This window comes from Vicugna pacos, chromosome 1, assembly GCF_048564905.1.
Source record: "Vicugna pacos chromosome 1, VicPac4, whole genome shotgun sequence".
In the NCBI taxonomy this organism is placed as follows: domain Eukaryota; kingdom Metazoa; phylum Chordata; class Mammalia; order Artiodactyla; family Camelidae; genus Vicugna; species Vicugna pacos.
The window spans coordinates 3,671,998-3,686,909 of record NC_132987.1 but is presented as its reverse complement, the minus strand read 5'-3'; the positions used below and the strand labels follow the sequence as shown (position 1 = coordinate 3,686,909).

The 14,912-nt window shown below is 42.4% G+C and overlaps 1 protein-coding gene across 1 annotated transcript in view; it reads left to right on the top strand.

Annotated features, from left to right (window-relative positions):
- LOC102545896 (collagen alpha-4(VI) chain-like) overlaps nucleotides 1-14,912 on the top strand; it is a 98,492-nt gene that overhangs the window by 17,002 nt on the left and 66,578 nt on the right. The window contains exons 6-12 of the mRNA XM_072971330.1: nucleotides 1,537-2,082; nucleotides 2,446-3,000; nucleotides 6,956-7,290; nucleotides 8,578-8,656; nucleotides 12,701-12,846; nucleotides 13,081-13,173; nucleotides 14,537-14,590. Coding sequence (XP_072827431.1) covers nucleotides 1,537-2,082; nucleotides 2,446-3,000; nucleotides 6,956-7,290; nucleotides 8,578-8,656; nucleotides 12,701-12,846; nucleotides 13,081-13,173; nucleotides 14,537-14,590 — 1,808 coding nt within the window. The remainder of the gene's footprint in view (nucleotides 1-1,536; nucleotides 2,083-2,445; nucleotides 3,001-6,955; nucleotides 7,291-8,577; nucleotides 8,657-12,700; nucleotides 12,847-13,080; nucleotides 13,174-14,536; nucleotides 14,591-14,912) is intronic.

The following is a 14,912-nucleotide window of genomic DNA, read 5'->3' as shown; positions in this document are numbered from 1 at the left end:
CAGATCTCAGCTCCTTGTTTGTCTTGGTAGCACGAGTTCTCTGAGGTGTCAGGGCGGAAAGATCCTATGTGTCTCAGGCTGTAAACAAGTCTCAGTCCTGCCCAGGAGGTTGCAGAGCCCCCAGGTGTGGATTCAGGTCTCGGCCTCACCCCTGCCCAGGCACTGCGCACAGCAAGAGATGGCGGCTGTGGTTGCACCCCGCCTCTCTTCTTGCAAGAAGCGCCAGTAATGGCGCCTTGGGTCTGAGGAGACGAAGGCTATGGCGCCCCTCCCCCCAGGGCACACCAGCCTTGTTGCTTTGCTTTTTTCACAATTTATGGGGGACAGAGGTTGTTCTGCTCCATGCCCCCGCCCAGCCATGGAGTGTAGCCCCCTGCAGTCCCCCGGGGCTGTGTCAGTGGAGCCACCTCAGTCCTCTGCCCGGCTCAGGCGGCCTGTCCCAGCCCCAGCTGTTGGCTCTCATCTCGGGCTGGGTGTCACGGGGACCCTTTGTGCCCGTTTAACTTAGTTCTGTTGGTCAAGGGGTGCTCAGGCCAGATCTAAGCCTCAGAGGCTCCCCCTCTGTTCTACTCCACCATCTTGCTTCTCTCTCCTTCAAAAAAATTTATTCTTATTTTTTTGATTTACAATGTTGTATTAGTTTCTGGTGTATAGTATAGTGATTCAATTACACACACGCACACACACATACACACACACACATATATATTCTTGTTCATATTCTTTTCCATTACAGATTACTATAAGCCACTGAATATTATTCCCTGTGTTATACAGTAGAACCTTGTTATTTATCTATTCTGTACATAGTAGTTTGTATTTATTTATTTTTAATGGAGTGCTGGGGATTGAACCCAGGACCTTGTGCTTGCTAAGCATGTGCTCTACCACTGAGTTATACCCTCACCCCCATGCCCATGCATTTAAAAAGGATGACTTGCAGTGGAAGCAGGTATATTGGATGCTGAGACAATCCATCGCTTCAGATAGGCTCTGATGTGTCACTTTTAGCTTGTTCTCAACATCCCCATTTGAGAAACATCAAGTCGTATTTTCCTCACATCTTTGGGGTTCATCAGAAACAGACTCCAAGACAAGAATGTAGGTTCGAGTGACTTATCTGGGAGGCGAGTGCAGGGAACACTGTTGGGGAGTGGAGGCTGGGGAGAGGGAGGGAAGGCAGCCAGCACAGGCTGAGTTAGTGAGCAGGTGATGGCTGGAGGCACCTGGCTCAGCTTTGCTGAGGACTCCGAGTGTTCCCCCTAGAGTGGTCCCACCAAACAGCAAGGGAGACGGGGTACTTAACCACAGCCCTGTCAATCATGGCAGGTGGCTGCTCCGTCTCACTCCTGGCCTGACTGGGGTGTGGGCCAATCATGCCCTTGGCCGAGGAACATCCTTAGGGAGAGTTTCAGGTGCTTTTAGTAGAAAGGGAGCAATGAGGGCTCAGGGAACCGGGGGCATGGGGATCGATCGCTCTGCCATGGGTCGTCTCCAACATTGCTCTCATGGCTGCCACTTCCTCTTACCACCTAGGCTGTGTGCACATCCAGAAGGCAGATATTTACTTCCTTATTGACGGGTCCGGCAGCATCAACCCAGATGATTTTCTCGAAATGAAAGTGTTCATGAATGAGGTGATAAAGATGTTCCACGTGGGGCCTGACAGAGTACAGTTTGGAGTTGTTCAGTACTCAGATGGTATCGACACTCAGGTTATCCTCAGCCAGCATCCCAGCAGGGAAGGGCTGAAGGCTGCCATCGATGGCATGCAGCAGAAGGGAGGGGGCCCCATGACCGGCCACGCCTTGGGCCACATGGTTCAGGTCTTTGCAGACACTGCTCGCAGCAACGTGCCTTGGTATCTCATCGTCATAACCAATGGAAAATCTATGGATCACGTAGCAGAGGCTGCAGAGGCATTGAGGAGAGACAGAGTCACCATTTATGCCGTTGGAGTCAGGGATGCTAACACTGCTGAGCTTCGGGAGATGGCTGAGGACAGAATGTTTTTCGTGTATGATTTTGATTCCTTGAAGGCCATCCAACAAGAAGTGGTACAGGACATCTGCTCCTCAGAGAGTAAGAATATTTTTCTTCAGTCTCTCTCTCTCTCTGTCTCTCTGAGTATGTATGTCTAATCTATTTGTATAGGCTTCATTCCCCAAGCATGGACTCACTGGTCCAAAAATGAGCACTGGACACAGAGTGACCATGACCTAGATTGATCCAAGGTGGTCACGTTTTATATCTTTATCACACAGCTGTGTCTTATTTCGAGACTTGTTCATACCGGGTCACAGAAAATTTATTTCGTTGACTTCCCTTTCCACCCCCTTTAAATGTATTTTGTGTTGTATATATGTTACCCTAGACTCTTCTTGGCAGCTTGTAATTAATTGGTTTCAGACTCTGAGAGAATATTCTGTCCCTTCCCCCACCCAGCCTGTAAGAACAGGAAAGCTGACATCATCTTCCTGATGGACGGTTCTGAGTCCATCCCCCCGAAAGACTTTGAAAGGATGAAGGGATTCATGAGGCGAATGGTGAACCAATCTAATATCAGTGCCGATGAAATTCGGATTGGCCTTCTGCAGTTCAGCTCCAACCCGCAGGAAGAATTCAGGCTCAGCCAGCACTCCTCCAAGGCGGACATCCACAGGGCCATCTCGAACGTTAAGCAAATAAATGATGGCACCTACACCGGGAAAGCCCTGAACTTCACGCTGCCTTTTTTTGACAGTTCAAGAGGAGGGAGGCCCAGTGTTCATCAGTATTTGATTGTAATCACCGACGGGGTCTCCCAGGACAGTGTAGTCCTACCGGCCAAGGCCCTCAGGGACAGAAACATCATTATCTTTGCCATTGGGGTGGGAGGAGCCAGAAAGTCTCAGCTTTTGGAGATCACTAAGGACCAGGGCAAAGTGTACTATGAAGAAAAATTTGAGTCCCTGCAAAACCTGGAGAAGGAGATTCTGTACAAGATCTGCATTCCACAAGGTGAGGGACAAAGGATTTTGTCACTTGATCCATAAGCCCATGGTAGGTGTCTGGGACCAGGCTGGCTCTCTTAGTGAAATAAAACTGGTCCTTCTAGCTGGAGGAGGGAGGGAAAATCACCCTGTGGGGAAGATAACGGCCCTGAAGGAACGCTGTGGTTTCCTTCCCTTGGGAAATTTTTCATCATTCACGTGGCTGTCATCACTCTGGACTCCAGAGGCCTGACCCTTCTCCAAACTCTGTCTCTAGTAAGTCCTCCCAACTCTTCCTTCATTCCTTGTAGATATGAAGCCAGACTGGAATGTGCAAAGACAGCCTCCTGGAGATTGGGGTCCAGAGAAAGGAAAAGAAAAGCAGCGAATAAGATCAGTCAGATAGTTGTTCTTATGAAATAGAACACGCTGTCTTTTCCATGCGACTCTGTACTGGGTCTCGCTTCTTGGTTGCCATTTTGTTTCCATATGGCTCATTTCATCCTCAATCCCATTTTATCTCCTCAAGCTTTTCTCCGAAACAACAGGGTCTGGAGATAAGTGTTCCTCCTCCCAACAGTTTGGGTTTCCCTTGGCTCTTTTCCCAAGACTTGAGACTGACTTGAGACTGAATGTCTTCACGGATGCCTCCTACCCACGGGGACAAGATGCCACACACACATTGTAATTAGAAAGGCTCACCTCTAGATGTGGTTTTTTTTTTTTTTTTTGTGCCAAGTCCTGTTCCGAGGGCTCCCATAGGTTAAAACATTCTGTCTTCACCAAACCCTATTAATAAGTAGATACTACTTAACAAATGAGAAAACCAAGCGCATGGCAAAATCAGGTTATTTGGCTCAAGCAAATAGCAGAGGTGTTCATGAACTTGAGGCAGTCTGGTTCCAGCACCTGTGTGCCAAATCCTGTTCTAGGTGCCTTTTGGTGTATAGCACAACAGGGCCTCTCAGATGAATGTGCATTTGAATCACCCGGGGACCTTGTTAAACTGCAGTTACTGATTCAGTGGGTTGGAGGTGAGTCTGCATTTCTAACAGGCTCCCAGGGGATGCTGACTCTGCTAGTCTTCAAATCATGCTTTGAGTAGGAGGGTTGTACAGTACAGTGCAGGACGCAGTAGAAGGCTGACGTACAGTGTAGTATGTTATAGTATGCAATAGGACAGCGCAGGATGGTATCGTAATGTGTGGCAAAGTATAGTGTATAGTTATGTCCTATGGAATAATATATAATGAAACTCATAAAGCCCAATATTCCTAAGTCAACCCCATGTGAAATAGGGGGGTTATTATTATAATACTCAATTATTATGATACTCAATTTCCAGCTGAGAAAAACAAAAAGGTTAGGAAACACAGATGGAAAATCAAGAAGGCAGAGGTTTTGAGTTTCCCATCAATTTTGGTATCAAAAAGCCAGATCCAATTTTGTAGAATATTAAATTAATATATATATATATATATTTAATTGACGTATAGTCAGTTACAATGTGTCAATTTCTGGTGTACAGCACAATGTCCCAGTCATGAATATACATATATATTTTTTCATATTCTTTTTCATTAAAGGTTATTACAAGATATCAAATATGGTGGCCTGTGCTCTATAGAAGAAATTTGTTTTCTGGTCTATTTCCGTCTAAAGGGTATCACTACTTATCAGTGTCTTTGGTGAATTCAGGAATCAATTGAAGAGAGTGTGTGTGTAAAATTGTTTTTTTTAAATAAGCATGGATTATGGGATGTCCTGTATTAAGCAGTTCAGATTCCTCAGGAATCAAAATCCTATTTTTGTTTTGTTTTGTTTTGTTTTTGTTTGTATGCAGCTGGGTATTGTCCTAGGAAGGAGAAGGAATATAGGAGTCTAGCTTCTCTTTTCAGATCATTTTGCGCCACATAGTAAATTAGGATTTATATTTATCTTCAGCTCTGTCTTTGATTTTTTTGGCTTAAATTAGCTGGATACTCTAATAATGGCTGAAACCTAATTAATTCTAGAATTCTAGAATCATAACGCTGAATCAGAAAGACCTTAGAGTTTCAACCCTCTCCCTTAACAGGCAAAGAAAATGCTCCTGGTGGTACAGGGATAATGCCAGCTGAAAATATTCTGGGGAAAATGCAAATTAGAAATGTTAGAGTAATCTACCACACTGCAAAAAAGAAATTTCTTTTTTCTGGATTTAGATCTGATATAGAAATGAGATTTACATCTGCGGAAACTCCTTGTGGTGAATTTCAACTGGAGACTTAAAAATCAAAACAAAGCCAAGATGTTTTATATGGAAAGAGCGGAGGAAGGCATTTTCTGTCTTTTTAATTGCAGAAACATATCTGGCTAGCTAGCACAGAGGATATTTAGAAGATTGAACAGCCATGGTTCAGCCCTGGATCTCAGATCCCTGAGAAAGTTTAAGCCACTGATTATGACCCTTTTTACTGGTAAAGTGTCCAGTGTTTATCTTCCTCAAAACAACCCTTCCACCCCCAAATCTGCAGTTTTGTTTTTATTGATTCTGAGCCAAATACTCCAATGTGTGCTGATCTAAGGGAACAGAGCCTACATGTCCTGGGTTGCCCTGACAATCCTAAATTCTGCTTGTTACCCAGAAGTAGCTAATAATAGTGGCTGTTTTATGGTTGATAAGTTCCATTTTAAGTTATTCACGCCAATTCTAATCCAAGTGCATCTGTGACTGCCAGCTTTTGCCTCCTCAGTGGAATTTTGTGGGTGGTCTTATTGTGAGTGGGTGGGTATAGCCTGAAACATCAGTGGACCCTCAGGCTCTAGCTCCGTCCTCCCAGGAGGGCTTCAGGGCTTTTAGGGAGAAGGAACAGCGTATTGGGAATGACTGTCTGTCCTGGTCTTTTCCAACACGTTTTCCTGAAACAAGGTGGATGCATGTAGGTGGGAGGAAGCTTCCAGGGAAGAAGGGAATGGTACAGCTTGTGCTGAAAGAAACTCAAGACTCATTATTTTCTTCTACGTTTGTTTGGAGAGCATTTAATGAGGATGTGTGTTAGATACTGGGAAAGTAGGATGACATAGTCCCTACTATGAGGGACTCTTTGTTCAGAGAGAGAGAAGGTCAAGTCAAGTAACAGTGGATACACAGGGACATTTAATCACTCAGCTTGAGGATCTGGGGACATGAGTCACAGAGAGATTTAGGGAGGGCAGTCACTTGAACTACAATTTGGAGGACATAATATGAGTTAACCAGGCTGGGGTGGAAGGGATGGGAAAGGACTTCTGGGTAGAGGGAATAGGACCTGCAGAGCCATAGTGTATGTTTTGTACCAGTTAACTTTTGCTGTGTAACAAGCCATTCCCCTCAATTAAATAAAAAAACACCATTATTTAGCTTACCCTTCTGTGGGTTGGCTGTGTTGCCAGAGAGTAGGTTCTTGCACAGGAAAGGATTCAAGAGTGAGCCATAGTAAAGTGAAAGCAAGCTGACTTAGAGAGGTACACATTCCACAGGCAGAATGCGTCCATCTCAGAAGAGATACTGACCACGAGGTCTGGGGGTTGTTGGTGTTTATGGGCTGGGTAATTTCATATGCTAACAAGTGGGAGGATTATTCCAACTATTTGGGGGAAAGAGTAGGGATTCCCAGGAATTGGGCCATCACCCACTTTTTGACCTTTTATGGTCAGCCTTGAAACTGTCATGGCACCTGTGGGAGTGCCATCTAGCATGCTAATATATTACAGTGAGCATATAATGAGGCTCAGGGTCTACTGGAAGTTGAATCTTCTGCCATCTTGGTGCTAACTGGTTCTAACCAGTTTATGTCCTATCCTCAATGGCTGTGTCATTCTTTTAGTGGTTGCACCCTGTTCTCTTCCCTCTTGTCTCAACTGGAGGTCCTTCTTGCAGAGCCAGCTTGGTTGATATCTTCTGGGCTGGGTTGTGTGTCTACAGATAACTAATTTGATTTTCTTCTCCTTCACCTTCAAAGGATGCCACATAGATTTGTCTGTAGGAATTGATGTGTCCACCCCCACGAGGCAAATTCAGCAGTCGCTTGAAGAGTTACTGCCAGAGCTGATGCAAGAGCTGGCCTTGCTTTCCAACATCAGCTGTAGCCTTCCCGGTCAGACCAACGTGATGTTCCGCTACGTGGTTCCTGGCTCAAGTGGCCAGCTCATCTTTGACTCAGGTTTTGAAAAGTACAGTGATGGAAGAATTCAGAAGTTCTTGATTCAGCAGACTGCCAATAGCAACCACATGGATGTGGATTTTTTGCAGTCCCTGGGAGATAGTGCTCTCCGTCTCTCTTCTGCTAAAGTGAAGGTAACAAATGCTGAGAACCCACATTATTGAACCATTAGGCATGGGGAGGGATAAGGCTTTTGGGACTGAGGACAAATAAACTGTTCTTCACTGAGGATCTTGCATAGAGGAAAACTAGTCTTACTCAGTCAAGATTGACAAGAGATGTGTTTTCATTCAATCAACAAGTATTTACTAAGCGCTAGAGGCTCTTTGCTGAATGTCAGTAGAGGTAAAAGGATAAAGTCACTGCCCTCGGGTTGCCCACAGCTTAGTGATCCAGGTTTTCCACGACATAAATTTCTTCCAAAGACAGCTTGGAAGATGGTAGCTCCTCATGGTCACTCATTGTAAGAACCCATTATTTCTCTCTTTCTTTCACTCTCTCTCTTTCATGATTTTATTTATTTGTTTGTTTGTTTATTTATTTATTTATTTATTTTAATTGACATATAGTCAATTTCCAATGTTGGGGCAGTTTCTGGTGTACAGCATCATGTTTCATATACATACATCTGTTCCTTTTCATATCCTTTTTTTGTCATCAGTTACTACAAGATATTTAATATAGCTTCCTGTGCTATATAGTAGAACCCTGTTGTTTATCTTTTTTTTATATAGCAGTTAGTATCTGCTAATCTCAAACTCCCAATTTATCCCTTCCCAACCCCTTCCCCACTCTGGTAATCATAAGTTTGTAGGACCCATTATTTTTGTAATCAGCCCCCTGAACCATCTTTAGTGACAGTTAATGGCTTGTTAGCATAACCCCGCTCCTCCCTTTCTGCTGCCCCTGAACCACGCACCCACAGAAGTCACAGAGGTAAAAAGATCTCATATGACATCTATTAGGAAAAGACATCCCCAAACTTTGAAAGTTACATTGAGTTTTTCCTTCCATCATGCATCCGATGGATTTATTTCTTAAAAAATGTAATTCACTTTTTAAATTCAATTTTTCTATGAGTAAAGGTAACATAGATAAAGAACATTGTAAGGCAATTTTTGGACGGTATCTTTAAGTGAACACATTAAGCTGCTTCAGATTCTTTTTCAGCGGGGGGTGGTGTGTGTGTGTGGGAGGACATGGAGGACAAGTGAGTGTGTAATAAAGTAACAAATGAATGGGTAAAATGGAATAGAACAGGGTGAAAGGCTGGTTATAGCCTACCCTTGCATTTTTTAAGAAACGTGCAATTTACAGCATCCATCTTTTCCATTGCCCCTCCCTTCTGTCCTCCCTTCTTCTTCCTTCTCCCTGGTCCCTCTGTTCCTGCATCTCCCATACCCCCCTCTCATAAACAACAGGTCCTTTTAGTGTTTACAGATGGACTGGATGATGATTTAGAGAGACTGAAGGAAACATCCCAGCTTCTCCGCAGCAAAGGTAAGTGCATGGTGTTGTTCCTCCCACAGGGACAGAGATGGTCTTTCAGATTCTGGATGGCCCAGGAATCTCTGCGCCCCCGAAGGCTAAGCCAGGAAATTGGAGCTCAGTGCCCACGAGGCTGCTGCCCAGTTTCTGGCTTCGTATGAATCAGGGGGCTATTGAGGGCTGAGAGACCCCTGGGTCTCTCTGACTGAGACAGGGCTGACCAGTTACCAGTCCAGCATCTGGTTCAGAAGGTTGTGGGTGCAACCCCTGCTTCGTGGGAAGTGGGTGCTCTCTGCTCTTTTGAGCTACCCAGGGGTCCAACTGTCTCTCTTTCCTAAACTCTAAAATCACCCTAAAACTGCGCCTTACTTTTTCTACTGTCCTTCCTCCCTGATTCTTCTTTATCCATCTCCAAGGGCTGCTGCATACACATGTGTATATGTACATATATATGCATATAATCAAAGTATAGTTGGTTTGCATTATTGTATTAGTTTCAGGTGTCCAACATAGTGATTTGATATTTTTACAAATTATACTCCATTTAAATTTATTATAAAATATCGGTTACATTCCCTGTGCTGTACAATATATCCATGTAGCCTATTTATTTTATACATAATAGTTTGTATTTCTTAATTCCCTCCCCCAACTTGCCACTCCCCTCTTTCTCTCCGCACTGGTAACCACTAGTATGTTCTCTTTATCTGTTAGTCTGTTTCTGTTTTGTTATATTCATTTGTTTGTTTTATTTTTTAGGTTCCCCACATAAGTGATAAATAACATAGTCTTATCTTTATCTGATTTATTTCACTAAAAGTGATACTCTCCAGGTCCGACTATGTTGTTGCACATGGCAAGATTTCATTCTTTCTATGACTGAGTAGTATACCTTTGAATGTACAGTTGACCCTTGAACATCCGGGGGTTAGGGGCACCAACCCTGAGTACAGTTGAAGACTCATGTATAACTATATTATTGCAGAAAAATGTGTGACAGCTCAGTGGTACAGCTCAGTGTTACGGCTTGGTGTTACAGCTCAGTTGTGACAGCAACCTGGATCCGGGTGAGAGACCAAGCAGCACTCAGAGAGTTGGAGAACTCAGGTTTATTATGCCGGCGGGCCCAGAGGAGTTAACACTCCAAGCTCTGGACCCCATCTGTAGGTTTACACAGGCTTTTAATAGGCTGCCAGTTTACACTTTGCAACATCATATGCAAATAAGATAAAACAATAGTTGTCTAATTAGGACCAATCAGGGGGGAGAGAAATAACCAATCAGGAGTAAGCTCCATGCAAATGAAGTACTACAAATGGACCAATCAGAAGTTAGGGAAATGGACCAATCAGGAACGAAGGAAATAACCAATCAGGAGTGAGCTCAGGGAACAAATAGAATTTTAGGGGTAAGTTCCACTTTCCTAGAAGTAAGCTGTTTCAGAGGCAAAAAGTGAGATAGAGCCACTGGGCCAGGGAAATGGATGGTGCTGGCAGGAGTGTAGTGGCCCTGCCTGGGGATCCTGCTGGTCTTTTTTTATGGGGCTTCCCACCTCAATATAACCTCTGTATCCACAATTCATCCATAGGTGAATCCACAGATTCAACCAGCCACGCATCATGTAGGACTATAGTGGTTATTTATTGAAAAAAAATCCGCATGTAAGTGGACCCACGCAGTTCAAAGCCATGTTGTTCATAGGTCAACTGTATATACCACATCTTCTTTATCCATTCCTCTATTGATGGACATTTAGGTTGCTTCCATATCTTGGCTATTTAAAAAACTGCTTCTGTGAACACTGGGTGCATGTATCTTTTTGAGTTAGTGCCTTCATTTTTGTTGGAAACATACTGAGGAGTGGAATTTCTGGATCATTTGTTAGTTCTGTATCTAGTTTTTTGAGAAACCTCCATATTATTTTCCATTGTGGCTGCATCAATTTACATTTCCACCAACAGTGTACAAAAGTTCCATTTTCTCTACATCCTTGCCAGTATATGTTATTTGTAGACTTTTTGATGATAGCCATTCTGACAGGTGTGAGGTTATATTTTACTGTGATTTTCATTTGCATTTCTCTGATGATTAAGGATATTGAGCATCTTTCCCTGTGCCTGTTGGCCATCTGTATGTCTTCTTCGTAAAAAGGTCTATTCAGGTCTTCTGTCCATTTTTTGATTGAGTTGTATGTTTTTTTGATATTGAGTTTATGAGATGCTTATATATTTTGAGTATTGACCCCTTATTGGTCATATCATTTGCAAATATTTCTCCCATTCAGTAGATTGCCTTGGTTTTGTTGATGGTTTCGTTGATGGTTTCCTTTGCTGTGCAAAAGCTTCTACATTTAATTAGATCCTATTGTTTTTGCTTTTGTTTTCTTGCCAGATCCAAAAAATTATTGCTGCAATTTATGTCAAAGAGTGTTTTGCCTGTTTTTTTTGAAGTGTTTTATGGTTTTTGGTCTTACATTTAGGTCTTTAATCCATTTTGAGTTTATTTTTGAGGTTTATGTGATGTGAGAAAATGTTCTAATTTCATTGTTTTACATGTAGCTGTTCAGTTTTCCCAGCACCACTTATTGAAGAGACTGTCTTTTCTCCATTGTATGTTTTTGCCTCCTTTGTCATAGATTAGTTGACCTTAGGTGTGTGGGTTTATTTATAGTCTCTGTATTCTGTTTCATTGATCTCTGTGTCTGCTTTTGTGCCAGTATGTGTCTGTTTTGATGACTGTAGCTTTGTAATATAGTCTGAAGTCAGGGAGCATGTTACCTCCAGCTTTGTTATTTTTCTCTTAAGATTGCTTTAGCAAATCAGGGTCTTTCATGGTTCCATATAAATTTTAGGATCATTTGTTCTAGTTCTGTGAAGACTGCCATGGGTACTTTACTAAGGATTGCATTAAGTGGAATATTTTCTGAGAATTTGCTTTCAACTGAATTTACTGCATAGATTTCCACTAAAAGTTTTAAATGTTGCAACTTTTCTGGAAGGGAACTGGGAGTTCATGACAAAGGACTGCAAACTTTGCCTACGAGCTAGATCAGCAATTCCATTTCCAAGAATTTATTTTGAGGAGTAATTAAGAATTTGTATACAACTTTTAACCACAGGATTTTAAAGCAGTTTGTTTACCATAGCCAAGAGCTGATGTGTGTGCATGTGTGTGTGAATTTACTGTTTAAATATTAACGGTAATATTTGTTTGGAAATTCTACTGTGACTTCTGGCCAGATTTGAGAAATGTTCTTGTCACTATGTTTTCTGTTACATGGAAAAACCCAGATGGTCTCTCAGTGTCTGCATCAGTAGGAGACGGTTGTTATTCCACAATGACAACCTTCAAATCTCAGTGGCTTAAGCTAGTAAGACTGTCTCCATTTTGCATCTCGTGCCCTTTCGTCCATGCCTCTTTCTCATCAGTCGAGGACCCAGGCTGAAGGAGGGATCTGTTTCTGTGGGAGGGGAAAGAAAATGGGCTGAAGTGTACACTGCTCTTAAAATTTCTCCCAGGGAGTGACAGTGTCACCTCTGCTCATATTTCATTTGTCAGAGCCAGCCGTGCGGACAGTTGTAACTTTCATGAGATAATATTTTTGCAGGTGAAGAATTGGGGCTTAATGAGAGCTTATAATTTTCCCAAAAATGTCAAATCCTACCTCATCCTCTTCGGTAGAGGAACCAGAATATTTGTGAACAGCCTGCAAGATGGTCACAGAGTAAACCACAAGTCTACTTCAAGCATGGGGTTAAAGGATGTAACTTCATACCATAAAGGGGGAAAACTCTCTTTCAAATAGAAAACTGGGGCTATAAGAGCCCTGAGGGTCCTTTGTGGTTCCATCTAACTGTTTGACTTTCAGCTACAGGGATTGAAAGATGTCAGACCAATTCTTCAAGAAGGCATGTCATGAGCTAGCTTTGATTTTAAAAGAAATGCAGTTTGAGACAGGATTGATGAGGCTGTAGGAGGGGTGATGGATATTGGGGCCCAAAGACAGACCATTCAAAAGATGTGCAAGGAAATCCCCCACCTGTTGGTGTTTTGAAGGATTCTCTGGACTCCTTACTATTGGCCTGGAAGGTGTGTATAAATTGGAGGAGCTCCAGGAGCTAGAATTTGGCAGAGGATTTGCGTATCATCAACCTCTCAGCATCACACTGCCATCCCTCCCGAGCATCTTACGGAAGCAACTTGTAAGCTGTTTTTAGATTTTAAATTAATTAATTACTTTTTTATTGAAGTATAGTCAGTTTACAATGTTGTGTCAATTTCTGGTGGTAGTTTGTTTTTGACACCATCCTTCACCAGATCTGTACATTCTAATAACTTTAAAAACCTTGAGGGAATTTTGTTTCTTTAGTGTGTCATGTGACGCAGGTTCATATAGATGAAAAAAAAATTGTACGTGATGTGGATTCTGTTTTCAGGATGCAATTGTAGAAAGAACGTGCTGCAATACGTATGCAAAGTGTTTTGGAGACGACGGGCACAGAGGTGATGGTGGGAGCCCTGGGAGGAAGGTGAGGATTTGTTGGGGGGGTGTGTGGGAGAGAGATGACATTTCGTAACCACTGCACACCAGCCTGTGTTATGCCTTTAACATGCCTTTTTTAGTTCTGTGCTCTTTACAACCTATTTTACAGGTGTGAAATTGAGGCTCAGAGAGGGAACACCACTTTCCCCAAAGTTGCATGGTTGCCAAGGGATATTTTGGGATTTAAGCCCCTATGTCTCCCTGACTCCAAGGCGTACTTCCTGTCCACTCTATTGTGCTGTCTACTTATATTTATTTTACAGACACTTTCCCTAACTCTAGGACTGAGTGGTAGGAAAAAGATCACTTCATGCTTTTCAGGGAGAATCTTGTTAGAAACGGTCCTCAGCTATCCAGGGACACAGGTTTCCATTCTCACGGGACGACAGCTTTACGATGGGGGTATAATCACCAATTCACGTGTAAGGTTGAATCACATCCATGGGCTTGCATGTTCTCTTGTTGTAAGGTTTCCCATGAGGTGGTTGGAACGAGCTCTTCCTGCCTTTGCAGATCAATCTTAATTTTGAACAGTGTATAATTACTTTTTGAAAAATAAATTATAACTATGCCCCAGCACTAGAATTTTCTCCCCTCTTGTTGTTCTTAAATATGGGATTGGAGGTTCAGAAAATCAAGCCTGGGAATCTCTTGACATGTTTTTTGGCAACTTGAGGACCATGCCTCAAAGGCCAAAGATGGGAGTGTCCTGAATTCTTGACTTCTCTGCTCAGAATTCAGTGCTTGGTCATGTTACTTTCATATCTTTGTTAATTACAAGGAGACTATGGCTCCCACATCTTGTTGACTAGGTTTTAGACTAAATAAACACCTCTGGCTATAAAATGTTAAGCCAAACTTCCTTGACAGGAAATGGTTTGTGGGTTTAGTTATCTAAGAAGAGTGAAAAAAAGAGAGACTAAACAGTTTAGTCACACAGAGATAAGCAACCATTTCTCACAAGTAATGCGGACTATGACAACTTTGTTTACTGACGTTTTGTAAAACCAGCTCAAAGCCCCCTTTAAAGTAGTAGTCTTCCTGAAATGTTTAATTAGAAACTAGTTTTGGCTTTTGTTTTCACAATAGCATGGCTTAAAAGATATTTTAGAAAAATAAAAATAGGCTGGGGTCCCAGACTATAAAGACAAACAGGTATGCAAGTTTCACTCTAAGACAGGCCAACAGTGTCTCTACATCTCTGTGTGTTACACTCCACATTTAGTAGAATCTCAGTAAAACGTCAACTCAGTGAAACAAGGGTATCTATTAGTAACCATTTTTATTTCACATAGATTTAAGAAATGAAGGATTTGGAGTCCAAATTATTTATTTTGATTTTTTCTCAGGGAGAGAGGGGTTTTGATGGATTACCTGGTCACCCTGGTGAAGAAGGTGGTCCTGTAAGTACTGAATCTGTTTTTCTCTTTGAGGGAGTATGGTAAATGGGTCAACTATTAGGAATACTTAATTGCATTAAGCCATTAAAGTTTTTCACATCCATGCCGTTTAAGGTGGATTTAAAATATCTATATAAAAATAATCATCTGTTACAGCAAATGTTTGGTGGACTGAGTTTGTAAAGATATAATCTCCAGAAGGTGTTTGGTGATGAAGTATGGTCATTTTGGTTTTCAGTCAGTGATTCTTGGACAGCTGAAAATGTGTTCTGTGTCTGACAGGCATACATTGAAGAGCAGTTCTTAATCATGAGCTGAATAACAG